Source organism: Notolepis coatsorum, assembly GCF_963971535.1.
Source record: "Notolepis coatsorum genome assembly, chromosome: 10".
Classification (NCBI taxonomy): domain Eukaryota; kingdom Metazoa; phylum Chordata; class Actinopteri; order Aulopiformes; family Paralepididae; genus Notolepis; species Notolepis coatsorum.
Genome location: NC_140174.1, coordinates 113137292 through 113164392, shown reverse-complemented (window position 1 = coordinate 113164392; position 27101 = coordinate 113137292). Strand labels below are relative to the sequence as shown.

Here is a 27101-nt window from a genome sequence, read left to right as displayed (position 1 = left end):
GACAGTCAGTCTGACGTACTGGTGAGCAACACCGGCGCCCCCCAGGGAACTGTGCTGTCACCCTTCCTCTTCACCCTCTACACCTCAGACTTCTGCCGCAACTCCAGCGGGTGCCACCTGCAGAAGTTCTCAGACGACTCCTCCATCGTAAGCTACATCACCGACGATGATGAGGAGGAGTACAGAGCCCTGGTGGAGAGCTTCGTGGGGTGGAGCGACAGCAACCACCTCCAACTCAACACCAGTAAGACCAAGGAGCTGGTGGTGGACTTCCGGAGGGGCAAGAAGAGGCCCCCCCCGATTCCCATCTCCATCCGAGGGGTGGATGTGGAGATGGTGGACTCATACAAGTTCCTTGGGGTACACCTGAACAATAAACTGGACTGGTCGGACAACACAGAGGCCCTCTACAGGAAGGGACAGAGCAGGCTGTTCTTCCTGAGGAGACTCAGGTCCTTCAATGTGTGCAACAAACTGCTGCAGTCTTTTTACCAGTCTGTTGTGGCCAGCATCCTCTTCTATGCTGTGGCATGCTGGGGAGGCTACATCAACTCAAGGGACACCAACAAGCTCAACAAGCTGGTGAGGAAGGCTAGCTCCGTGGTGGGAGTCGAGCTACCTAGACTTGAGGTGATGGTAGAGAGGGGGATGATAAGGAAGCTGGATGCCATCATGGAGAACCCCTACCACCCCCTCTACGACGAGCTAGTCAAGATGAGAAGCTCGTTCAGCCACAGACTCATCCCCCCCCGACACTCAACTAACCGCCTCGGACAGTCCTTCATACCAGCGGCCATCAGGCTCCACAACAGTGGGCAGCGACTAGCAGCCTCCAGGCCCCACAACAGGGGGCAGCGACAGCGACTGCTACCAGACATTGACCTGGGACTTATAGGAACCCAAGGGGGACAAAGTAGACTACCCTGGTACTTTGATTAATGTATACTCAGTAGATAGTAAATTATAACACTACCTCATGCATACTGCACCTTATGTGACACTGTGAATAATGTGAATATTCCTCAGCTAGTCAGATAGTAAATTATATTGACCATATTGATCAAATTGTTTACACTGCCTGTGTTGTCTTTTACTACCTGTATACTGTGTTGTTTTACTACCTGTACCCCTCCCCCCTCCCCCCCATGCTGCTATGATGCCTGAATTTCCCCAAGGGGATCAATAAAGGAATATCTTATCTTATCTTATCTTAGCAGCAGGTTTGATGAGTTTCCCCGATTGTGTGTGGCTTTTTTGCCAGAGCAATTAAATATGCCACCTCATATGAGGCCTTTTGCGCTTTCGCAGGGACTGATGTTTGTGTATATATCACCTTTTTTTGGCCTAGCAACTCTCGCTCTTTTCGGCGAAAAAAATCAACGTGTTTCTCAGCGAGGGAGGGGTGCTTTGTTTTTAAATGCTGTATCATTTTTACAGGCTTTAAGCTTTCATTTGCAAGGTCGGCACACACGACACATTGAGGAAGTTGCACCTCGTTCACAAATTACATATGAATCCATATTGGATATATTCCTCACGATATTTTCGACTATAGGTAGGCTGCCGCTGGTCCAACTTTGGGTGGGTGCTTCTTTGTGTCGCACGCAGCCCTGGTCCCACATCATCCACATGGCTACTTTGACTATCACCTCCTCCCAATCCCGTGTCAGTTGATGGCCTTTCTGGCGGTGGAACTGCTTCTCGACTCTCCTCCGCTGGCTTCTCTGCTTCTCTGCTTTTGGCCGCTATTAACCAACGTTTCATTTTGAATTTGAGCTAGCTAGCAACAATTATACATTTGCCAATCTCCGACCGAAATTCAAATAACCACAGTGTGTGTCTCTAGTGTCTCGCCGTACCTCAAGTCAAGTCAAGAGTTTTATTTGTCACGGCATACGAGTATACAATGAAATGCGGGTGGTCTTGCCCGCAACGATTGTGCATAATACAATAGTAATAATATAGAATACCTGTCACATGCATTATGTATACGGACCATGGAAATTCATAGGCTGAATTTGATTTATTATCATTTATTAGCATTTCTTTTTACCAGTAATATATTTAAAAATATATATATAATTATTTTTTTCTTTTTTCTTTTTTATTCTGGAACATTCTGGAAATCATCTCGCGGCCCTCCCGTGGCTGCTCGCGCCCCACCTTTGGGTCGCGACCCCGACTTTGGGAACCACTGGACTAGAGCAGCTAATCACAGCAGTAGCAATGACGTTAACGTTACTTGACAATTCACTCAACGTTTGCAGTGGTCGTTGCATAGTGTTTAATTGTACTGAGTTTTCTCCACTTGTTCACGGACCTTGCCATAATAGTTTTGGCATTTCAATTTGGCTAAGGAGGCTGAGAGGAGACTTGATTTAGCGCAGCAACGGGCTAACGTTAGCCGCTAAGCTAACGTTCTAACGTGACTCTGCGGCACAGTTCCATTCGTGAGGAAAGGGGGGGGGAGGGTATATTGACGAGGCTTGACAACAGAGGTTCAAAGATAACTTTATTTGGCTATTCATTTCTTTATATCGCTTTATCCATCGGGGCTGCTCCCGTTTCCAACTCTGTGTGTTGACAATCCTGGTGTGACATCATCACCTACGGCAGGGGTCGGCAATAGGCGGCCCGCGGGCCGACATTGGCCCGCCAGCAATAATTTCTGGCCTGTCAGTTTATTTTGACATTATGATATTTATTTTACGCGCGGGAAATATTCACTCGTGACGCGCGTGTATATTTTCGCTGACGCACTTTCACTTCCGTGTTCGGGATGCGAGTGACTAACGTTAGCAAAAATGTGTTAAAAAAAATAAAAACGTGTTTGGATAGCTTCTTTGCAACGGGGAAATACCAACTGAGGAGCCAGAAGAGGAGCCTATGACCTCCAAGACACATAAAGCTTCTTTTAATAAACAGGAGTCGTACTTAAAATACGGGTTTATCGCAACAGGTGACTCTTGCGTGCGTCCTCTCTGCATAATATGTGGCGACAAGATAGCAGACAAGGCAATGATGACAACTGTGTTCAAGTTGGCAGATAAAGTAGCTGCATTCAACGCCAATCTGGAATTGGAGGGCGGCGAGTGGATATTTGACATGTTTCAAACATTAGCAGGGATTTTGGAGGACTGAACAAGCCCAGGACAGTTATGGTGAGTCGTGTTTACTTTTCATGCATTCTGATCTGCTGTTCATGTGTATATGCACTCGCCGCGGTGCTGTATGAACATCAAATGCACATCCTACTGATCTGCTGTTCATGAATGAATGAATGAATGAAAACTTTATTTAACAGATTGCAAAATGGGTACAATACAGTACGGCTCAATACACACAATTGTTAAGGGGATGCAGACCAGAGAAAGACGTTTGTCTTGTTTACATCAGGGTCCCACCTTTTGCGAGTGCATCATGTGTATGCACTCGCCGCGGTGCTGCATTTTTCACTATCATTATATTAAATTAGCCATTGTTTTTGGTCCTGGCTCGCCATTCAATGGCTTGGGGAAAATTTGGCCCGCGGCCAGACCTAATTGCCGACCCCTGACCTACGGCATCTTAGGACGCTCAAACCTCAAACATCACGCTCTCTCGCTCTCTCTCTCTACGTTGTCAAACATGTACACTAAAGTTAAGTTATGTTGGAGTTGTATTGTGTTTGAGTTGTTTGAGGGAAAGAAACCTCCTGTCCTGCTGTAGTTTTTATTTTCAATTTGTGCCGCTTAGGGCAGAGAAATTATTTTATTTTATAAAAATTGTTAAATTATTATTTTTATTTTTTATGTTGTGGGACTTGTACAGCACTTTGTTCAACTTTGTCAGTGTTGTAAAGTTGAAACCTTTTTAAATCTTAGACAAACGAAACACTTTGCTTTCATGAAATATTGTAAGCCATCATTTGAGGCTTTATAAAAGCAGCACAATGAACACAAATCTGTCCGTGCCGAGTCCGACCTCATCTTAAATAACAAACAGCATTGCTTGTTGTAGTTAACACATTCCCTGCCACGGTTATATCCATCAATATAGCCAGTCTGCCACCACTCTAAGCCTATGGAGATGTTCACCTTCTTTGCAGGGCTATAACTTTTTAAATTGTATTGCTAAATTGACATTACTATGGCCCATTCAACATCGATTATCTATCGTTCAGGATGTAGGAACATTATACTTTTTCATTCATAGATTCTTCCAAAAATACCTTCTAGAATAAATAAGTGTTTTTATCGTTTTCTGCAGTAATTCATAGAACGTGAGTTATAGGCATAAACGCATATATAGATTATCAACGGCCGTTTATTCCCGATACATGCTATATAAAAAAATTCAACTGTAGATGATCCTATACGTTATGCTTCATCATGCGCGGATGAAAGGGGGGGGGGGGGGTCGTTTATAATTCCGTGATCATCAGTAAATGCTTTATGTAGTATGGGTGATATATTGATCAGATCAGTTTGCAGTGAAAAGAATAAACAATTGGGCAAAAAATAGCGTCATCGTCCTCTTACCGTGCGTCAATGAGACTGGCGGTGAAAGATCCCAGGTATAGGACGTCGATCGCCTAGGTCCATTTCCGGTTTGTATGTCGCAATAAACGCCGAAATCATATAGATTATTAAGTTTCTAAAGCGATCGATATGTACTATAGTATCTGTCGGGAGCCTTGCGACAATATCTGACGGCCGGATGAATTTAATGGACGCACAGCAGTCATATCCTGTTTACCAGTGTAACTCGCCCGACCATCCACCAGGCGGCGGTATTGAGCCGTTGTTTTTTTTTGCCGTAGGGTCCAGCTGCAGCGCCGGAGGTGTATATATGAATTATGAATGCCATGGCGAAAAAATGAAATATTTATCTCAATATCGCAGTACAGCGTGGTCTGGCGGTATAAGCATGGTGGGCAATAACGTTTTAAAGCATTTCCGGCGGTGGATGTGTTAACAAAGAGAGGGAGTGTTGATTTTGCAAAAAAAAATAAAAAAAATAATCATATTTATTTTACATTTTTTTTTTTTAGAATCGAATTTAATTTTCATATTCGAATCCCATGCCCATCGAACAAAGCTTCAAAGCTTCGAAGTATTTAAGACAGCACTGCCGCTTGATTTGATTGTATTTCTTTTTTTTTTATCAAATTTTTTTATTATTATTCACATGAAACAAGACAACACATTAACCACCATCACAATACATAGAACTTCACAAGAAAATAACAAAAACAATAATAATACAGACTAACAATTTATACAGACAAAGATAAAAGAAAACAGAGTTCAACCTTCTAAATTTTAATTCCAAGGGGTACTATCTAATAAATGGTCTTTCCCAGTGTTCAGCCCCGATTCCCGGCCGTGTGACCCTATATTAATAAAACGTACATCTCCAATCCACCACAAGGACCATTTTTTGAGAACACGACCCGAAAACAGAGCAATGAACCTTCATGAAAAAACAAAAACCTGTAGAGGTGTTCCATAGACTCACAGAGACCGTGTAAAAGTGGCCAAACAGTGAAGAAATAGTTAAATAGCTGCCCCCCCATAATATCCCCAGCTAAACTCAAGATGACAAGACAAAAGACAAGACAGACAAAACATTTCCTCCTCCCCCTCCCAAGAGACCGCCGGACTCACCCGAACACGCACCTCAACCCCGCTCAGCCGCACACAGCGGTCCTTACCTTCTCAGCTGCTGCGAACCACAGGTCAATACCTGCCTGTCCCACCCCAATCACCCGCGCCGTGGATATCTCCAGATAAATCACATCCAATAGTGTTAGGGACCAGTTAATCACTGTAAGCTTCTCAGGCTCCTTCCATCTCATTGCTATTAGCTTCTTCGCTGCTGTGACACCCGCTAGGACAACCCTTTTTAGTTGAACGGACGCAGGTAGTGTCGTTATATCGTTCAGGAGTAGCGTAACAGCTGTGAATGGGATAGTTAAGCCACACAGATCTGAAAGCTTGTCCGTTATTGACCTCCAGAAGCGGGCCACTGGTGGGCAATCCCAATACATATGCATATAAGTGCCAGTGGCCTTTTGAGAGCACAAAGTGCACCGAGAGTCGGTTATCAGTCCCATAGCAAATAGCTTCCTAGGTGTAAGATAGGTCCTATGAATATAATTAAAATTAATTTGCTGGTGATTGGGGTTGCGGGAAGACAATGCCACATTTGCCCAAACATCATCCCAGTCAAACTCGGGGTCCAACTCCGGGATATCCACACGCCAGATTGTATCCAATGATAGATTTTTATATACGTGGATTGAATTAAGAGCGTATAAAAGTCTGAGACAAACCCTCTGGAGGTCGTCCTGTCCACTATGAGCCTGAGGAAGGGGTGTGGGTGCAAAGCTTGAGCCCACGGCACGCCATGCGCCCTCAGTGCTGACCTTAGTTGAAGATAAAGAAAAAAGGACTCGCCGGGAAGATCATAAAATTCTCTTAAGTCCTGAAACGCACGGAGGCCGTTCTTATCATAAATATCCTCCAGAGTATGCACCCCCCTCCTTTGCCATTGAGGAATATTAACCGGCTTGTGCCCAACAAGTAATTGCTGGTTATTAAAAATTGGAGAGTCCAGGTGCCATGGGCATTTAACCCCACACGACCTCTGTACATTACGCCACGTTTGGATCACGTGAGTTATGATCGGTCCATACCTCAGCCGGTATTTCGAAATAGAGACAGTGGAGTACACCACATCCTGCAATCTTAGCGGTGAGACCGCCGCCGCTTCTAAGGAGCGCCAAGATACAGCATCTACAGGGTCTAGCCAGCACATCAGAGGTCTCAGTGAGAAGGACCAGAAATAAAGCTTAAAATCAGGGATTGCGAGGCCCCCATCTTGTTTCCTACGTTGAGTAGTAGCTCTTTTGATTCTCGGGCGTTTGTTATTCCAAATAAACTTAGATACCATCGATTGTACCTTGCGCCAGTGGTCTATTGGAGGGGGCAGGGGGAGCATTGAGCTAACAAAATTTATCCTAGGCAGAACGTTCATTTTGATTATGGAAGCTCGGGCTTGTAAGGAGTTAGGAAGGGACTACCATCTGTCTAGATCCTGGCGTATTTTATCACAAGTACCCGTGAAGTTGCACTTAGTAGTTTGACTCAGCGTGGGGAATATCTCTATACCTAAGTATTTAAAATGTTCCACTATGGGGATATCAGCTGGTAGTCGCACCGCCTTGGCCAGCTCATTAAGAGGTAGGCAGGCTGATTTGTTCCAGTTAATCTTAAAGCCTGACAATTTACCAAAGTCGTCGATTATTTCCAATAATTTTGTGGCCGACCGGGAAGGGTCATCCATAAAAATCAGTAGGTCATCCGCATAGAGAGCAATTTTGTGTGGTGTATTATTGATCATTATGGGGACGATGTCCTCTGATTGCCTAATAAATTGGGCCAATGGTTCGAGGGAAAGCGCGAATAGTCCCGGGCTCAGAGGACAACCCTGTCTAGAAGATCTGGAGACTGGGAAAAGTGTGGAACAGTTTTTGCCTGTCAGTATCATTGCCGACGGCGAGGCATACAGGACTTTAATCATATGAATAAAATTCTTTCCCAGACCCATGACCTCAAGTACCTTCCACAGGTATGACCATTCTAGTCTGTCAAACGCCTTCATGGCATCCAAAGACAGAACAGTGGACGGAGCTGTATTGTCTTTACTGTTATCGACTACATGCAACAGCCTCCTAAGATTATCTGCAGCCAGGCGCCCCGGGATAAAACCAGTTTGATCGCAGTGTACCAATACCGTCATAAATCTCTGCAGGCGGCGGGCCAGCACCTTGGCAAACACTTTTAAATCGGCCCGAGAAGACTCAAGGGCCTATAGCTACCACAATCATTGGGATCTTTGTCCTTCTTGAGAAGTAAAGAAATCAGTGCCATGTTGACATCTCTTGAGAACTCCCCCTGTTCGATAGCGTAATTGATCATATCGAGCATCAATGGGCCCAGTTGGTCCCAGAAAGCTAAATAAACCTCGGGTGGAATACCATCCCAGCCTGGTGCCTTACCCCTCTGCATTTCAGCGATCGTCTCCCTTAGTTCCATAAGGGTGATCGGTTTCCCCAGTTCCTTAGCCTCTTCCTCAGAAATGTGGGGTATCTCAAGCCCGCCAATGAACGATTCAAATTTAGAGTCGTCGAGATTAACCTCTGAGCTATATAACTGTGAGTAAAACTCTTTAAAAGTGTCGTTGATCTTTTTCGAATCAGTAGTGATTGTACCCTGTCGCGTCTTGATCGAGGGGATATCCGAGAAATGATCATTCGAGCGTATTTTCATTGCCAATAGATGGCTAGGCCTGGAGCCGTGAAAGTAGTAATTTTGCCTTGTCCTATGTATCAAGAACTCAGACTGTTGTTTAAGTATGGAGTTTATTTCCTTCTTGACTATCTTACGTTGTGTGTTTAGTCGTTCACTATAGTTAGTTTGCAAAGATGCGTATAGACATTGATCTGCAAGAATTCAGTTAGTTTACTCCTGAACTCAGAGCAGAAATCATCGTTCTTTAATAAGGTTGAGTTAAAACGCCACCTGGGAGCTCTCGTGGAGAGCCTGCCAAAGGTTGCCACAAGGAAAATCCCCTTCCGAGAGAGCCAGGGGAACCAATGAGACGTCGAAACTATCAAACAAATTAGGGGATGCGAATGCATAGTCTATTCGAGAGAAGGTTTTGTGTCTGGCAGACAGGTGAGAGTAATCCTTGAGGGTGGGATTGGATAAGCGCCATAGGTCTGCGAGCCCAGTGTCCTGGGCCCACATCCTGAGGGCCTTAGAGGACCGTTTTTGGTCGCTTGTTTCAGAGGATCCGGACCTATCCATCTCCGCATCCCAGCACGCATTAAAATCGCCACCCACAATGAGAGCGTATCCAGTAAGTTCCAACATATTCTTCGTGATTGTATTATAGAACGCTGAATCAAATGTGTTAGGGGCATACAATGCTATTATTGCCATCTTCCTATGAGAGAACTCAACTTTTGCTATAGTAATCCTTCCCTCCGTGTCCGACCACACATCCAGGACTTTGATATCAAGGTTACGTCTTGTAACTATGACGACTCCTTTCGTCTTATCATCGGCTGAGGATATAACATGATATTGTCGATTTGCTAGCCTTGACACATCACCCACCAATAAATGCGTCTCACTAAGGAGAGCAATGTCAATATTTCTTCTCTTCAATAACCAAAGGACACTGGCACGCTTGTGTGGGGCGTTAAGACCTCCTGCGTTCCAAATTAAAATATTCAATTTAGCCATGGTCGAGTTTGTCTAAATGCGTAGAGAACATACCAGTGCAGCCAGGCTGAGTACAGAGGCGCTGATCCAGGCGGGCCCAGACGGTCAGTCCCAGGAGTTCAGAGGAGGAACAATTACACACATATAAGACAACAGTACATAAAACACATAAAAATCCCACCCCAGTTACAACCCCCCCTCCTTCTACTCTAAACCCTAACCCACCCGTCCTATTATAAGTCCTCCTATACCCACTCTCCAATACCCTCCCTATGCCCCATCCACTAAGGATGGTCATCTTCCTATCATTTCCCACTGGAGTCATGGATTCAATAAGACGCTCCCCACTCCGACCCCCCTCTAGATAAACCCCTGATTAAACCCCCACTAGTCCAATAAACACAACTAATAATAATAATACAAATAAAATTCCAATAAAGATATCGGTCGAAAACCACCTGAGCCTTGGCCCTAACATGAGATAACCATAATGGAAAAAATAGCCATTATTAATAACTCAACATCACCCCTGCAACCATCTATTTCCGAGTCTGCGCATCAACGTCGCAATGTTATAGCACAAATGGATAAAGGAAAATTCAAAACTAAATTAAATTAAAGCATACCAGCATATAGTCTAAGGCAGGATCGGATCACAGGTAAATTGTGCAGACAGATGTCATTTAAACAACGACAATAAAAGAAAGGGATTATGGTCAAAGTGCACACCTGTAAACAGCCCCTCTGAACAGGCACAACGGTTGGAATGACATAACCTATGTAAGAATAGAATTAAACACATTCATTAACCCGGGGATGGTAATGCAATACCTGACACAACCTGTTATCATATATTGTTTCAATAAAGATATCGGTCGAAAACCACCGTGAGCCTTGGCCCTAACATGAGATAACTATAATGGAAAAAATAGTCATTATTATATAATAACTCAACATAACCTTTGTAAGAATAGAATTAAATACATTCATTAACCCGGGGATGGTAATAAACAATACCTGACACAACCTGTTATCATATATTGTTTATATATATATTCAACCGATCTTCTCCTACCGGAGCCCAAAGCTCAAAACAGCCTGGATATAAAAATAAAAGCATACAAGAAGTTAGTTAGGGACCCGATCACCGTTGAATTGTGCGAACCGATGACACTTAAAAAGCAACAACAACCAAAGTGCGTAAATATTAACGGGTCTCGAATGTATCAGCGCAGACGTTAGACGCAGCCCGCTAGCTAGCCCGAGGCTAGCGTGTAAGCTAGTGATGAATCCGGATAGCACGTTAGTCTATTATGTACATTGTTCAGCTAGCTCGTTAGCTTCCAAAGAGGCGATACACAAGTACAACCATGAGGTCAGCTTTAGCAAGTAACAGAAGTAATTGGGAAGCCCCGCTAGTTGGATGAGCAGTTAGCAGTTAGCATGTCTGGGCATGACAGCAAGTGTTTGTGAATAGCCGGCCCTAACAATGTATTCCGGCCCACATCGCCAAGTCACTCACCCGATATAGTTATCAAGCTACAGTCTCGGGTATCCCCTCGAGATATTCCTTCGCTTTAACCAACGACCAAAATGAACGCCGACCATCGACCTTATCCAACACAGATAATTTCGCGGGAGCGAATAGCGTGGGCCTCAGGCCTAGTTTCCATAGCCTGTTCATGACCACTTTGTATTCGCCTCTCTGTGCTTGAACCTCCGGTGTAAAGTCTTCGAAAATGGCCACTTTGTGATCGCCAAGCCTTAGATTACCCCTTCTGGCCCAAGCCGACCGCATGATGAGTTCCCTCTGCTGAAGCCTGTTCAGCTTGACGATGATGGGCCTCTGCTCCTTGTTCACACCAGGAGCGGACCTGCCCGCTCTGTAGGCCGACTCACAGACGGGAGGGGAGGAGAGGACGTCATTCCCCAGTATTTTTTGCAGCAATTCCAGCATGGTCTCAGAGAGACGGCCTTCCCCGTTGCCCTCCGGTACTCCAACAATCCTGATGTTGTAGCGTCTCTCCCGGGACTGCATTTCCACAATTACCGACCGTAGTTTGGTAACTTCAGCCTGCCTAGCCAGCAGGGAGGACTCTATATCCACCATCTTCTCGCCCTGTAATGATACCTCCGTCGATAGCGCAGCTAGTTCGATAGCATTAGCCGAGGAGACAGCGTGCAGCGACTCCATCTTGTCTATCAGCGGGACGACCGCCAACCTTATTTCTTATATCTCTCGATGAAGGTTATCACAAAAATCCGCCAGCACTTTCTTTTGTGCTTCAGCGAAGCGTGTCTCAGATTCTGCATGGAGCTTGGTCATGACCAAGAGCACAGCTTCGCTTATCTCACCGACACCGGGCGATGGTGCGGCCAGGCCCGGTGGTGGTTTGCCGGCTGGGGCGCTTATGGATCTGGTTTCCACCACCGACATCGCAGAAAGTCGAAAAAAAGTCGACTACAGTATTTGAAACACGACGACTCAACAAGCAGACAAAAAACAAATAAAAATAAACACATCTACTCCATGATCGCTCAGCTCCGCCCCGATTTGATTGTATTTCATGAAAAAAGTGTTTTTCAGAGATTGAAGTAACTTGAGAAAAGGTTTTGCATTTTTCTATTGCAGTTTTGCACAATAAATGTTCTTAAAATACCTCTGTACTATGTGAAATATGTCCTAGTAATACAAGAGTACAGTAATAGCTGCCATACCAGTGTTTTACCCCTTCAGAAGCATTTATATAGACATTTTAAGATAAATGAATATACCGTGATATATACCCTTACCGTCTACATTTACCGTCTACACAATTTTAGACCATGCCGTCCAGCCCTAGCCTATGGGCTCTGTACCGTATCATCCTACCTGGCTAGCCTACGGGCTCTGTTCCCCATCAACCTACCTACCTAGCCTACGGGCTCTGTACCGTATCATCCTACCTACCTAGCCTATGGGCTCTGTTCCCTATCATCCTACCTACCTAGCCTATGGGCTCTGTACCGTATCATCCTACCTGGCTAGCCTACGGGCTCTGTTCCCTATCAACCTACCTACCTAGCCTACGGGCTCTGTCCCCTATCGCGTCACAGAGTAGCCTATGGGGGGGAGAGAGGAGAGGGAGAGGGAGAGAGGAGAGAGAGGAGAGGGGAGATGAGAGAGAGAGAGAGAGAGGAGAGAGGGGAGAGGGAGGAGAGAGAGGAGAGGGAGAGGGGAGTGAGAGAGAGAGGAGAGGGGGGTGGAGTGAGAGAGGAGAGATAGGAGAGATAGGAGAGAGAGAGAGAATAAGGATTCAAGGTCTGTTGTTTTTTATATATTTATACTCTGTAAGCCTGTTGCCTTGACTGGTTTGTTATGGTCACTTCTCGTCGCTGGACTTATTGGATTTGAGTCCTGAACTCAATGAAACCTTAGGGTTTAAAGGATTATCTGGAACCGTGTTGTCCTTTCTGGAGCAGTATTGTTGAGTTTTTTTTAACTGTAGTCTACTTAATGATTCCTTAACCAGTTCCCTTTTTGTACTGTATGTAAATAAGTATACAGTATGTATAGCTTGCAGCACATTAGTGAGTGTGTGTGTGTGTGTGTGTGTGTGTGTGTGTGTGTGTGTGTGTGTGTACCTACGTGGCTACAGTGTGTGTGTGTACCTACGTGGCTCCAGAGTGTGTGTGTGTGTGTACCTAAGTGGCTCCAGAGTGTGTGTGTGTATGTATGTATGTATGTGTGTGTGTGTGTGTGTGTGTGTGTGTGTATGTGTGTGTGTGTGTGTGTGTGTGTGTATGTGTGTGTGTGTGTGTGTGTACCCACGTGGCTCCAGAGTGCATGATGCAGGCAGAGACGCCACACTGGCAGCTCCTCCCGTCGTCGTGGTTCATCCCCAGGTTGTGACCCAGTTCATGAGCCACAATGGAGGCGAAGGAAGGAACGTTGTTATTGGTGAACTATGGAGAGAGAGAGAGCGAGAGCGAGAGCGAGAGCGAGAGCGAGAGAGAGAGAGAGAGAGAGGTATCTGTAAAGCATTCCCGGTAACTGGAGAAAGGTATTCCCGTAACCTATGGGTAACCGAGAATACCTTGAGGTACCAGGAATACCATGCCTAGGTATTCTTGGTTACCTAAATAGGTATTCCCGTAACCTGATTAGGTATTCACGGTAACTTTAGATATTGATATGTATTCCGGTGACTTGTGAAAAGGAGAGGTTACCAGGAATACCATTACCATTTTACCTCTTTAAAAATGCTCTTTGTTCTAATTTTATGGTCAAGTGTACATGCTTCCTTGGTGGGGCTCCTGCGCTGGTGAGGGGACGTGGGGCACAGCCATCCTTTATGCGGGTGTTACGGGTTAGCTAGTTGGCTCTACTCCTATTTTTAGGCAGGGGGGGCCGATTGGTTGATTTGGGCGCTCGTGGGCAGGTTGATTGCTCCTCTTCTCCTGGCAGTCCTGGAGCTCAATTTCTATTACATCCTGTTTTCTACTCACCCTTTGAATGTTTTGTTGGGCCTTTCTCGCGGCGGCTGCAGGCGGTGTCATCGCAGGGTAAGCATATTTGTTTGCCCTGCGGTGGCAGCGTCATGTGACTGCCTTGAAGTGGGCCTCTTATGATGGAGATTGAGACATATCCTCTTATAATGAGACATATCCTCTTACAATGTGTACTTGTTCTGTTGTGTTTTTGTATGTCCTGTATTTATAAAAAATTTGTTGTTGTTGTTGTTGTGTGTCATGTGTTACAATGCACAAAATGTGGGACCCTCTCGAAAACGAGATACTGTATCTCAAGTGGTTTTCCCAATAAAAGAATTTCAACATACTGTACACACACATACTGTACACACATACTGTACACACACATACTGTACACACATACTGTACACACACATACTGTACATACATACTGTACACACATACTGTACACACACGCATACTGTACACACAAATATTGTACAAACGCATACAGTGTACACCCACCCACACACACATACAGTACACACACACACTAGGGGCATGGTGACCAGGAATACCAGTTTTTTTTCCAAAATTCAGTTCAAATGCCATCTTGGAATAACAAAACAATGATTGTGTGCAGACAATTGAAAATGTTGGGTTCCTTTCCACTTTCTTGAATATAGAAAAAATGTAAATACTTGTTCTAGAACTGTATTTTTTGCACTTGTTTGTTAAGTTACTGGGAATACCCTTTCCTTTTTGCTCATTTTAACAGACAAAACACAACACATTCTAGTAATTCTGGTTTACACCTAACCCTTATTATTGCTGTTATGATTTCCAAAAATAAAATCTCACCAATCTTTAGTAAAATAGGAGATTTAAGTGTTTATCTGGAATTGTGAGGATAGGTATTCGCGGTAACCTGGGATCAATATGTGAAACGTAATTATCTCCTAAAATAATTGGCCACAAAAGACTAAACTCATTTTGGTTGTTCATTGGGGTGCCAAGATCATGCCCAAAACATATCATGCATCTGCCATGAAAATTAAGCCTTTTTTGTTTGTTATCAATTGAAGGCCATGAACTATGTTGACTCATATCCCATACCCGGATTTTTCCTTCAGATTCAGCTAAATTTGAATTCTCTTGAGATAACTCGGGGAGAACTATGGTATTATGTTACATGATGATGATATCCCTACAAAACAACCAAAACATTTTAATTCTCTCTTAAATTGGAGGAGATAGTGAATTGGTATTCCCGGTAACTTAGGTCAACTTTAGAGGTCCGCCATCCCTCACTACATGATGTTTTTTTTTTTTAAATGTGAATTATTTGGCATCTATAACAATCATTCTTGACATGAGAAAAGATTTTAATGTTGTTCGTATAACGTCCTGGGTTATATGGCTTAGAAATGGGGCAGGTTACCAGGAATACATGCGTTACCCATATAGAGAGAGAGAGAGAGGTGGGGGAGAGAGAGAGAGGGGGGGGAGAGAGACAGAGAGAGAGGGGGAGAGAGGAGGTGGAGAGGGGAGGGAGAGAGATAGTGGAGGGGGAGAGAGGGAGGGGAGGGGGAGAGAGAGATAAAGAGGGGGAGAGAGAGGGGAGGGGGAGAGAGAGGGAGGAGGATAGAGGGGAGGGGGAGAGAGAAAGAGAGAGAGATATAGAGGGAGAGGGAGAGAGAGAGAGAGAGGGAGAGAGAGAGAGAGGGGGGGGGGGGGCATAGAGAGAGAGGAGGTGGAGAGGGGAGGGAGAGAGATAGGGGAGGGGGAGCGAGAGGGGAGGGGGAGAGAGATAAAGAGGGGGAGAGAGAAAGGGGAGGGGGAGAGAGATAAAGAGGGAGGAGGATAGAGGGGAGGGGGAGAGAGAAAGAGAGATGGAGATATAGAGGGAGAGAGAGAGAGAGGGGAGAGAGATAGAGAGGGAAAGGGGAGGGGGAGAGAGGGCGAGAGAAAGGGGAGGGGAGAGAGGAGAGGGGGAGAGAGAGGGGAGAGGGAGGGAGAAAGAGGAGAGGGGAGAGAGAGAGGGAGGAAGGAGAAAGAGAGGAGAGAAGGAATGATGGAGGGATGAAGAGGGTAAAGACAGAGGGAGGGAGAGATAGAAGGGGTGAGAGAGGGAGGACAGGAGGGAGGAGAGAGATCAAGCAGACATGTATGTGTAGAGGGATGTTTCTGCTCCGATACTCAGCTAATAATAATAATAATAAGAGGCTTCATTCCATTTAGCTTCATTCAAAAGTAGGCAGGGCTAACAGCTAGCAACTCCAGGTGACTTGGCTCACGTGGACCAACTTCAACAACGAAATGAAACATTCCCGCCCCCCAAAACAGTGTGTGGCGTCACCTGACACGTCCCTGTGTTCTCATCATAGCTCAAGACAAGGTGATCATTTTAACCAATAAGAAGAGAGATCAGGAAGTGGCGTACCGCGTTGATCCCGCCCCCGTGGCTCCTGGAGCAGACGGTCGAGACGAAGGCCATCCCTGCTGTACCCCCAAAGCTCTTCTTCCTGCACACACACACACACACACACACACACACACACACACACACACACACACACACACACACACACACACACACACACACACACACACACACACACACACACACACACACACACACACACACACACACACACACACACACACACACACACACACACACACAGTTAGGGTTCCTCTAGTTTGCTCTGAACTTGGAAGAATTGCTTTTCCCTTTAACACTTTGGATGCCACGCCCGAGATATCTCGGGTTTACGCCCCAACCGTTGAATGCCCATCACGAGATTTCTCTGTTTTTTATAATTTTTTTTTATTATTAGCGATCATCTGAAATCATATTGATGATGATGATGATGATGATGATGGATTCAATTTGTACCGCGCTCTACATTCGTGAGAATCTCAGAGTGCTACAGGAGATAAAGACAAAAGTTAAATGAATAAAACAATTTAAAATGAATAAAAACAATTAAAAAGACTAACAACCAGTGAAATGGAAGAACCTAAGAGTAAAATAAAATAAAAATAATAGTAAAATGAATAGAAGTAAAAATAAAAGTAAAAGAAAATTCAGGCAAAAGCCTTGAAAGAAATGTTTTTAGGCCCCTTTTAAAAACCTCGACGGATTGTGGTGCTCTCAGGTGGATGGGGAGAGCATTCCAAAGTCTGGGTGCGGCGGAGCAGAAGGCGCGATCGCCCATGGAGTGCAGCTTAGTCCTGGGGGCTTTGAGGAGGTAGGCTGTGCCGGAGCGGAGGGAACGTGAGGAGGACTGGGGGGTGAGGAGTTCCTTGAGATAGGCAGGGGCACCACCGTGTACGCACTGGTGAGTGAGGAGGGACACCTTGTACTCAATTCTGTGTTCCACGGGAGCCAGTGAAGGGATCTGAGGGTGGGGGTGATGTGATCATATTTGCGCACCCTCATCAGGATCCTGCATCAAGCGAGCCTACCGTTGGAGATCCAGGCACCGCCGGCGCTCAGATGTGAAAAAAGCGCCCCCTATCGTCTCCCGGATGGTAAATCACCCTTTTGGATTGGACTCAATGAAAGTGAATGGGAGAACGGATTTCTGACTCCACATTTTACTTCTCACTGATGTAACCGGGGTCTACCAGAGTTCATTCTGGAGCCTTGGTGCCACGGCGAATATGTGTTATACTGTACACACGCTGGATCAATACAATTATCGATTTTTTCGAATGGTGATCAGGAATTGGAATAAACCATATGGATACCATCTGATGTCAGGTAAGGAATCTATGTTATCAGTCTTAGGATAATCAGACTCGTTTTCACGGAGATATAAGCGTTTCCACTATATGTGATATTGCTGTTTCACTGTAAAAGCCATCAGGAAATAAGAGCAGCGATTATCAGCGCGCGGCACGAGCGTGCGTGCGCACACATATACTATCGATCATCTAGCGTTTATTTGAAAACTATTCATAAATAGGCCGACAAATGACAACGTTCTGGAATATTCCAGTAAAAGACGATTATCATCATAGGGTTATTTTTTCCGAGAAAACGAGTGATTTTCAAAATGCTATCAAACGGAAATGAAGCGATAAAAAAACAATCTGCCTTGACAATGTTGACTGGAAATGAGTCTTTGATAAGTGACGGGCAGATTAGACACATAGCCATAATTTAAAACATAGATTAGGCGATATTAAGTTAACATTGGAGTGGGTTTGGGCATCAAGGGGGTAAAATTGTGTTAGTAGAGACGACTGACCAAGCCGGAGGAACCGCTGACAGCTGGATTCGATACCAGTGTCTCTGCGGTGGTAGGCAGACGCTTAGTCCGCTGCGCTACCCAGCCACCCCATGTAATAACCTTTTCTGAAAATATTCTGATGTTTATAAAGATGTCTACAATGTTTTACTGTTTTTAGATTATCATTGTTAATTAGGTGAATTGTGATTGTCATATGTATCTCATGTATTGTTATGTTTTGTGTTGTGTTTCTGTGTGGACCCCAGGAAGACTAGCTCGCCACTTAGGTGGCAGCTAATGGGGATCCTTTTAAACAATAAACCTGGAATGTTTGAAATTAAATTAAATTAAATTAAATACCATGCAACTAATTAAGGAGGTAGAGCGGCAACCGTCTGGTAATCAGAAGGTTCGCTGTTAGATTCCCGCTCCTCCCGGGCAGCGTGTCGATGTGTCCTTGAGCAAGACACTTAACCCCTAATTGCTCCACGATGAGCAGGTTGGCACCTTGCATGGTCGCCTCCGCCGTCGGTGTGTGAATGTGTGAGTGAACGGGTGAATGTGAGGCATTTAGGGGTTAAGCTCAAGGACACACGCTGCCGGGAGGGGCCGGAATCAAACCAGGAACCTTCTGATTACCAGATGGCCGCTCTACCTCCTGAGACACCATCTCCCTATTTATATGAATGATGATTATTATATCAAGCATCCTATGTGTACTCATACTGTGTGTGTGTGTGTGTGTGTGTGTGTGTGATTGTGTGTGATTGTGTGTGTGTGTGTGTGTGTGTGTGTGTGTGTGTGTCTCACAGGATCAGCTGGGCAGAGTCGTGTCTGCGTCGCTGCAGCAGTTCCTTCTCTCTCCACTGGGTGAAGCGACTCAGAACCTCCCCGGGCGAGCCCTCGGTGCTGATCATGTTCTGCTGAGCCCAGATCTCCAGCCCCACCAGCACCACCCGGACGTTCAGCTCCACGTACATCTGGACCAGCAAGCAGGCTTTAGTTCAACAACACGTCCATACAACTCCCATACAGACCCTCGTCTTTGTTTATTCTTCTCATTTCTTTCAGAGGTAATTGTATTATTTACCCCGTTTATTTTTATAATTTCTTCATATTCAGAGGTAATTGTATTGTTTTTTTTTTATTTATTGGTTTAAAATACAGAGACAGTGCATATTAAGGAACATTTGACTGTAAATATGCCAGTTTAGCCAGGTTGGCAAATTTTCAACCGTAGTCTCTGGGGCAGGTGACATGAGCACTACAATAATTAAAACATAGTACAATAATTAAAACACAGTAGGAATCAGTAGGTTACAATACACTAAAATACATAAAAATAAATACATTAAAATACACCGTTTATTTGTCTCATTTCTTTATATTCAGAGGTAATTGTACTTTACACCATAAATTTTTTATAATTTCTTCATATTCAGAGGTAATTGTATTGTTTACATCGTTTATTTTTCTCATTTCTTTATATTCAGAGGTAATTGTATTGTTTACATCGTTTATTTGTCTAATTTCTTTATATTCAGAGTTAATTGTATTGTTTACACTGTTTCTTTTTCTAATTTCTTTATATTAATTTATATATATATATATATATATATATATACTTTATTGTGTCAATGAAGTGACTCTACATTTAGAGTACACACATATACATAGTCACACATACATGTATGCATACTAGGGGTGTAACGGTACACAGAAGCCACGGTTCGGTACGTACCTCGGTATTGGGGTCATGGTTCGGTACGAGTTCGGTACAACAGAAAACAAATATTTATAATAATTATATAATTTCTTTATATATTATATTTATGATAATAATTATTATCATTATTAAATAGAATACTTTTCTATAGGCTTGCCGTGGTAGTCAGTGATACTGGTGTCATTCTGTGTTCAGGCATCCACTTGCCTACTGCCCCTTTAACAACTTATCCTTGCGCATCCTTAAGTTTCAGTTTCACTTCTAGAGAGAATTAACTTCACGACAAGATGAAGTGGCTAATCCTTCACAAATTTCCATTTAGCCACTGGAGTTAGTTGCAGAGTTGGCCGACGCGCATTCATCATAAAGCACTCACAGAGAGGATGTAAGTAGATGTACATTTACTAAACATAAACTCCGGTTGACTTTTCTATACTAAATAAAATAATATCGAACAGGATCTTGACAAAATAAACGATAGAATTGGTCTGGCTTGATGCGGTCTATTACACACCAAACGCCGCTGTCTAACTCAGCTGTCAAACATTTCATTCACTGATTTGAAGACTCCCAAGGGGGGGGTGCATCTATGAGTGAATCTATGCCACGCCCCCACAATCATCTCCAAGTATCGCCAACTTTGCCTTGCAGCAAACCAGAAATGACAACTCAGAGAAATACAGCTTGGAGGTACTTGATACAATCAAGCATGGCTTCTATGTAGATGATTGCCTCAAGTCTGTGGACTCCCCAAGGCAAGCAATCAAACTAATAAAGGACCTTAGGGGCACCCTAGGGGCCTTTACCCTAACCAAATGGGTGAGCAACAGCCGGGAAGTACTCACAACAGTTCCTGAAAGTCACAGAGCCAAGCTAGTGCAACAACTTGACTTGGATAGAGAAAAGCCACCGCTGGAAAGGGTACTAGGTATCCAATGGAACATCCACAGAGACACTTTCAACTTCATGGTTTCCGTCAAAAACAGAGCTCCTACAAGATGAACCATTCTCTCCATAGTCGGTTCCATATACGATCCTCTGGGTTTCCTTTCTCCCCTTATCCTCAAAGCCAAGCAGATTCTACAGAAGCTTTGCATTGGAAAGTGTGGATGGGATGACGTCATTCCTGAGGAACTATCGAAGCCCTGGCAAAGATGGATTACAGAGCTAGATCAACTCAGCAGATTCGAGGTGGACAGATGCTTAAAGCCTGAACATTTTGGACTTGTAAGGACTGCTTTGCTGCATCACTTCTGTGACACGAGTGAGTCAGGAATTGGGGCAGCAAGCTACCTCAGACTCACAAATAACATTGGAGATGTCCATGTTACCTTTGTATTTGGCAAAGCCAGAGTAACTCCACTAAAACAAATCACCATTCCAAGGCTCGAGCTTGCAGCTGCAACGCTTGTTGTGAAAGCAGACAGAATGTTACAAAGGGAGCTACATATGCAACTGGAGAATTCTACATTCTGGACCGACAGTACATCAGCACTGAAATACATTCTCAACCAAACGATCCCACACGTACGTTGCAAATAGGATTGCAGTGATCCACAACCTGTCTCACAAAAATCAATGGAGACATGTAAGTTCCAAGGACAATCCGGCAGACGACGCCTCACGTGGATTGCACATAGAATCATTTCTGAATTCTACCAGATGGTTGTATGGCCCCGACTTCCTGTCAAAAGAGAAAGCGGAATGGCCTGAATTTCCTGAGGATCTTGGCCACATCCCCCCAAGTGACCCAGAGGTAAAAAAGGACATCACTGTAAATTGCTTTAACATGGACAACAGCGCTACTAGCAAGCTAATTGAATACTACTCTTCATGGCTGAAACTTAAAAAACTCTTACTGCTTCGAAGTCAGAAAGCCAAGGTTTGTGTGACCCGCTCCTTCAAGCTTAAAGATGAGCAACAAGGCTTATCTGTGGAGGACTTGTATGAAGCAGAGAAGTCAATCATCCGCTATGAACAACAGCGCTACTTTGATTCAGAACTCACTCTTCTGAAAAAGGACAAACCAGTCAAAGCGGACAGCTCCATACGCAAACTGGATCCGATCATGGATGAAGGCATCCTAAGGATTGGAGGGCGGCTAAGTAAAACAGCTATGCCGGTGAGTTTGAAAAACCCAATCATACTGCCCAGAGACTCATGTATCCAAATTGATCTTGCAGGATATCCACCAGCAGGTTGGGCACTCTGGACGAAACCACATGCTCTCCAGGCTCGGTCAGAAATTCTGGCTACCATCTGCAAACTCTTCAGCAAGAAAGATCATAAAATCATGTGTATTTTGCAGACGCATACAAGCAAGAGTTGGAGAGCAAAAGATGGCTGACTTGCCAGAGGATCGTGTTGCTCCGGATCTCCCACCCTTCACTCACGTGGGCATCGATTATTTCGGACCCATAGAAGTTAAGAGAGGTCGAGCACATGTGAAACGATGGGGAGTAATATTTACTTGCCTCACGAGTCGAGCAGTTCACCTGGAAGTGGCGAGCACTTGGACATCAACGCCATAAGGCGATTTTTATGTCGGAGAGGATCGGTACTGACCATTCGAACAGATCGTGGTACCAACTTTGTGAGTGCTCAGAAAGAACTGGAAGCTGCTTTGATTCAACTAAATCACCAAAGATTTCAGGATGCACTCCTGATCAGTCAAGTCAGGTGGTTATTCAATCCGCCTTCCGGAGCCCACTTTGGAAGAGTGTGGGAAAGACTGATCAAGCTGGTGAAAAGGGTACTCTTCTCAGTCCTAAAGCAGCAAACGATGGATGACGATGTGCTACAGACGGCTCTATGTGAGGTCGAATCCATCCTCAACGATAGACCCATCATGACTGTATCAACGGATCCAAATGATCTAGAGCCCTTAACGCCAAACCACCTGCTACAGTTAAAAACCAAACCCCTCTTGCCACCTGGACTCTTTCGTAAAGATGAACTCTATGCCAGAAGGAGATGGAAACAGGTGCAATACCTTGCAGACCTATTCTGGAGGTGGACCAAAGAATATTTATCACGCATGCAACAAAGACAAAAGTGGTTCAAGACAAGAAAGAACTTCAATGTCAATGATGTAGTCGTCATAGTAGACGAAACTGCACCAAGGAATTCATGGCCCCTAGCCTGTGTGGTCAAGACCTTGCCGGACTCTAAAGGACATGTTCGGAGTGTGTTAGTTCGAACCAAGACAAACACACTCCAAAGGCCCATCGATAAGCTCTGCTTGCTGCTGGAAGCCGATGATTGAGCTGAACATTTTAAATTTCCCCTGCCCCCTGCCCACTTTGCCCATGCCACTGCACATACGCCACCCTCTCGCACATCTTTACACAGATGAACTGTTCTATCTTACACCGCATCTACTCCCATGGGACTTTGTCCTATCCAATGGCTTGCGTATCGTGGTCGTCATACCATCAAGAACACTTATACCGGTGGGACTTTGGGGGTGTGGGGTGGTGGTTAAGTTGGGGCATGATGAAGATGGACTGGTATGGATTTTGGGGCTGGATCAATTTTGGACATTATGAAATTATAAAAGATAATGACTGTATTGAACATTACTAATGTAATGAATTGCTTTCTGATATTTCATGTTTATATTTTTATGTGTGCACTCTGGCTCCATTTAATGTTATTGATAACTGTAATTGTTTTTGCTATAGCGTCTCCAATTAGGGGCTGGTTGTTGGAGCCATATTGACCCAATTTGAGTTTGATGGGAAACATGTAACAAAAATATATATTTAGATTTATGGATTATATTAATAATTGATATGAAATTGTACTTACCCGTATGATTTAAATTAATCTTGAAATGGATATTACATGGACACTTATCTGTTGATGACTGTGGGGGCGTGGCATAGATTCCCTCATAGATGCACCCCCCCCCTTTGGGAGTCTTCAAATAAGTGAATGAAATGTTTGACAGCTGAGTTAGACAGCGGCGTTTGGTGTGCAATCGTTTTTCGACCGCATCAAGCCAGACCAATTATATCGTTTATTTTGTCAAGATCCTGTTAGATATTATTTTATTTAGTATAGAAAAGTCAACCGGATTCAAGGACGCAATCCTAACTGCATGCATTTACATGCTTTTAAGAATAGTCAGTGATGGAAGATGAAAAGTTAGATTTATAATGCAATGATGGTGATACAACCAAAGCTCTGGTATAAGAAAATGTTTACTACTACTGTACTACACCCAGAGAAGAGAGGTTGACATGTAGTATATTCTGGTTTACCTGTTTATTTATTTATTTTATTATTAATTTTGTGTGTCCCCCACGCCCCTTCCCCAAGCATAGCTGTCTCTTAATGATACGGTACAGACATGATGTTAATTGAGAACGTGATGTAAAGTATATCTGCATATCTGTACTGTCTTGATTTTGTGCTGAATAAAAAAAAATATGATTCAGAAAAGTCAACCGGAGTTTATGTTTAATAAATGTACATCTACTTACATCCTCTCTGTGAGTGCTTTATGATGAATGCGCGTCGGCCAACTCTGCAACTAACTCCAGTGGCTAAATGGAAATTTGTGAAGGATTAGCCAAGTGTGGATGGGATGACATCATTCCTGAGGAACTATCGAAGCCCTGGCAAAGATGGATCACAGAAGTGATGCAGCTCAGCAGTCCTTACAAGTCCAAAATGTTGAGGCTTTAAGCATCTGTCCACCTTGAATCTGCTGAGTTGATCTAGCTCTGTAATCCATCTTTGCCAGGGCTTCGATAGTTCCTCTGGAATGATGTCATCCCATCCACACTTTCCAAATACAAAGCTTCTGTAGAATCTGCTTGGCTTTGAGGATAAGGGGAGAAAGGAAACCCAGAGGATCGTATATGGAACCGACTATGGAGAGAATGGTTCGTCTTGTAGGAGCTCTGTTTTTGACGGAAACCATGAAGTTTAAAGTGTCTCTGTGGATGTTCCATTGGATACCTAGTACCCTTTCCAGCGGTGGCTTTTCTCTATCCAAGTCAAATTGTTGCACTAGCTTGGCTCTGTGACTTTCAGGAACTGTTGTGAGTACTTCCCGGCTGTTGCTCACCCATTTGGTTAGGGTAAAGGCCCCTAGGGTGCCCCTAAGGTCCTTTATTAGTTTGATTGCTTGCCTTGGGGAGTCCACAGACTTGAGGCAATCATCTACATAGAAGCCATGCTTGATTGTATCAAGTACCTCCATGCTGTATTTCTCTGAGTTGTCATTTCTGGTTTGCTGCAAGGCAAAGTTGGCGATACTTGGAGATGACACCGCCCCAAAGAGATGAACACTCATGCGGTACACTTCCAGCGGCTTAGTAACATCTCCTTCTGGCCACCATAAGAATCTCAGGAAGTCTCTGTGCTCTTCATGTACTTGTACTTGGTAGTACATGGCTTCAATGTCTGCCATTACTGCAATTTGTTTCTTGCGGAACCTAAGCAGCACGCCTAGAAGCGGGTTAGCCAAATCTGGACCTTGGAGAAGTTCTGTATTGAGAGATCGGCCTTTGTACGACGAGGAACAGTCAAAGACAACTCTGAGTTTTTTTCTTCTGTTTGTGGTAAACCCCGTGATGAGGTATATACAGGGAGCGAAATTAACTTTTTGACTCACCGGCCAGTGGCGGGTAGATGGGAAGAGTCTACCCGCCAAGCATATTTCTTACCTGCCAATATATATTTTATATATACAATTTTTTTTTAAATAAAATATATATTATATAATCATACTTGTAGTTGTATTATCTGCGAGACATCGCCACCACGCAATAAGTCAAAATGCTTGCTATCTGCAAACAGCTCCACTGTCTGTTTTGGCTGTGTTGCTCTTCTAGAAAAATAATCCTTTCAGGGTTGCCTATTGAAATACTGTACACTTTCCTACTGTACACTTTCCTGATTAATTGAAATGTTGGACCCTGATGTAAACAAGACGAAAGTCTCTCTGGTCTGCATCCCCTTAACAATTGTGTGTATTGAGCTGTACTGTATTGTACCCATTCTGCAATCTGTTAATAAAGTTTTCAATCAATCAATCAATCACACCTCCAGTACAGAAACATTGTTTGAGTTTGCGTGTCAGGTAGACCATTGATTGACAGTCGAGTCTGCCAATTACATCACATCGCTTGCACTCCGGTGCTGCAGCTGGACCCATTGCCCACCTCTGCTGTTGATAACGCTAGCCAAGTTATTATACACACAGATACACAGTGGGCCAGTGACTTTGGTGTAGGGGTGTAACAATGCATCGATCCTAAGGGGGAAATTCAACTGCATCGATTTGAAAATGTTAGAATAGATTATCGCAATTTTAATGTGTACACGTTGTTATTGTCATGTCCGTTACAGCCAACACACCGACATACGCTACTGCATCAACGTTATGATTAACAAAGCAAGGCATTCGTTTTGTTGCATTAACGTTATATTACTATTGCTATCGATAAATCTAGGTGTTCTAAAATCTATTGCTATTGGTAAGAGAGACTATAATAAGTTGGTGTCTCGGAAAACGAGAGCCCTGATCGCGGAGTTTCAGGAAGTAAACAAGAAAAATGAGAGCTTCCGATTGGTCATTTGCTTTATTTCCCATGAAACCAGTCACTTCACTCTACTGTGATTGGACCGTTGGCTTGAGTGCAATGTGGGACTTGTAGTTTTTTAACGATCTCGCAGCGGAGGAAAAAAAAGACGAGAGAGGCTATAATCTGTATTCGCACAGCGCGCGCGTAATTGATTTTTACCGTTCGCATACAAATATTTTTAGGGGCCTGCTTATGAACTACACGTCTACACGCCACACGGCGGGCAGCCCTCTAAGTGTCATGCGCCAAAGGTAAAAACAGACCGCCCCTGGCGGGCGGCGGGCTTTAGTTTCGGTCCCTGGGTATATACCACACATGGCCGTCGTGCCTTTCGAGCTGCTCTTGTGGCACCTTTTCTGCATGCTCTTTAGCCAGTACCTTCTCCATAAAGGCCTTGTACTCTGCAGCATAAGCAGAATCTCTTTTGAACCTTTTGGCTAGGTTCACTGTGTGTTGCGCTGCCATTTGATAGTTGTCAGGCAGGACAACATCTTTGTCTCGAAAAGACAAAGGTAAGTTGTAGTGACCATTTTTAAAAACAACTGAACTTGTTGCCAGGTCCATGAACCTCCTGTCTTCACATGACATCTCCCTTTTTTCTTCATGCTCCTTTTCAGGGAAGTCCTGGTTGTACTGCTTGATCAGCATATCCTTCAGATCTTCCATTGAGGTGCGATTAACTGACACTGACTTCGTTCCAGATTCCTCCATAGCAGAACAAGAGTTGAGCGGGCCATTGACCACCCATCCTAGCTGTGTCTTGACTGCATACGGTCCGTTTCCTTGACTATTTATTATTTGCCAGGGT

The 27101-nt window shown here is 44.2% G+C and overlaps 1 protein-coding gene across 1 annotated transcript in view; it reads right to left on the bottom strand.

Annotated features, from left to right (window-relative positions):
* Window positions 1-27101, bottom strand: part of LOC311236166 (disintegrin and metalloproteinase domain-containing protein 9-like) — a 350625-nt gene that overhangs the window by 95323 nt on the left and 228201 nt on the right. The window contains exons 9-11 of the mRNA XM_084323795.1: window positions 18779-18948; window positions 16171-16252; window positions 13087-13220 (exon numbers count right to left, since the gene is read on the bottom strand). Coding sequence (XP_084179921.1) covers window positions 13087-13220; window positions 16171-16252; window positions 18779-18948 — 386 coding nt within the window. The remainder of the gene's footprint in view (window positions 1-13086; window positions 13221-16170; window positions 16253-18778; window positions 18949-27101) is intronic.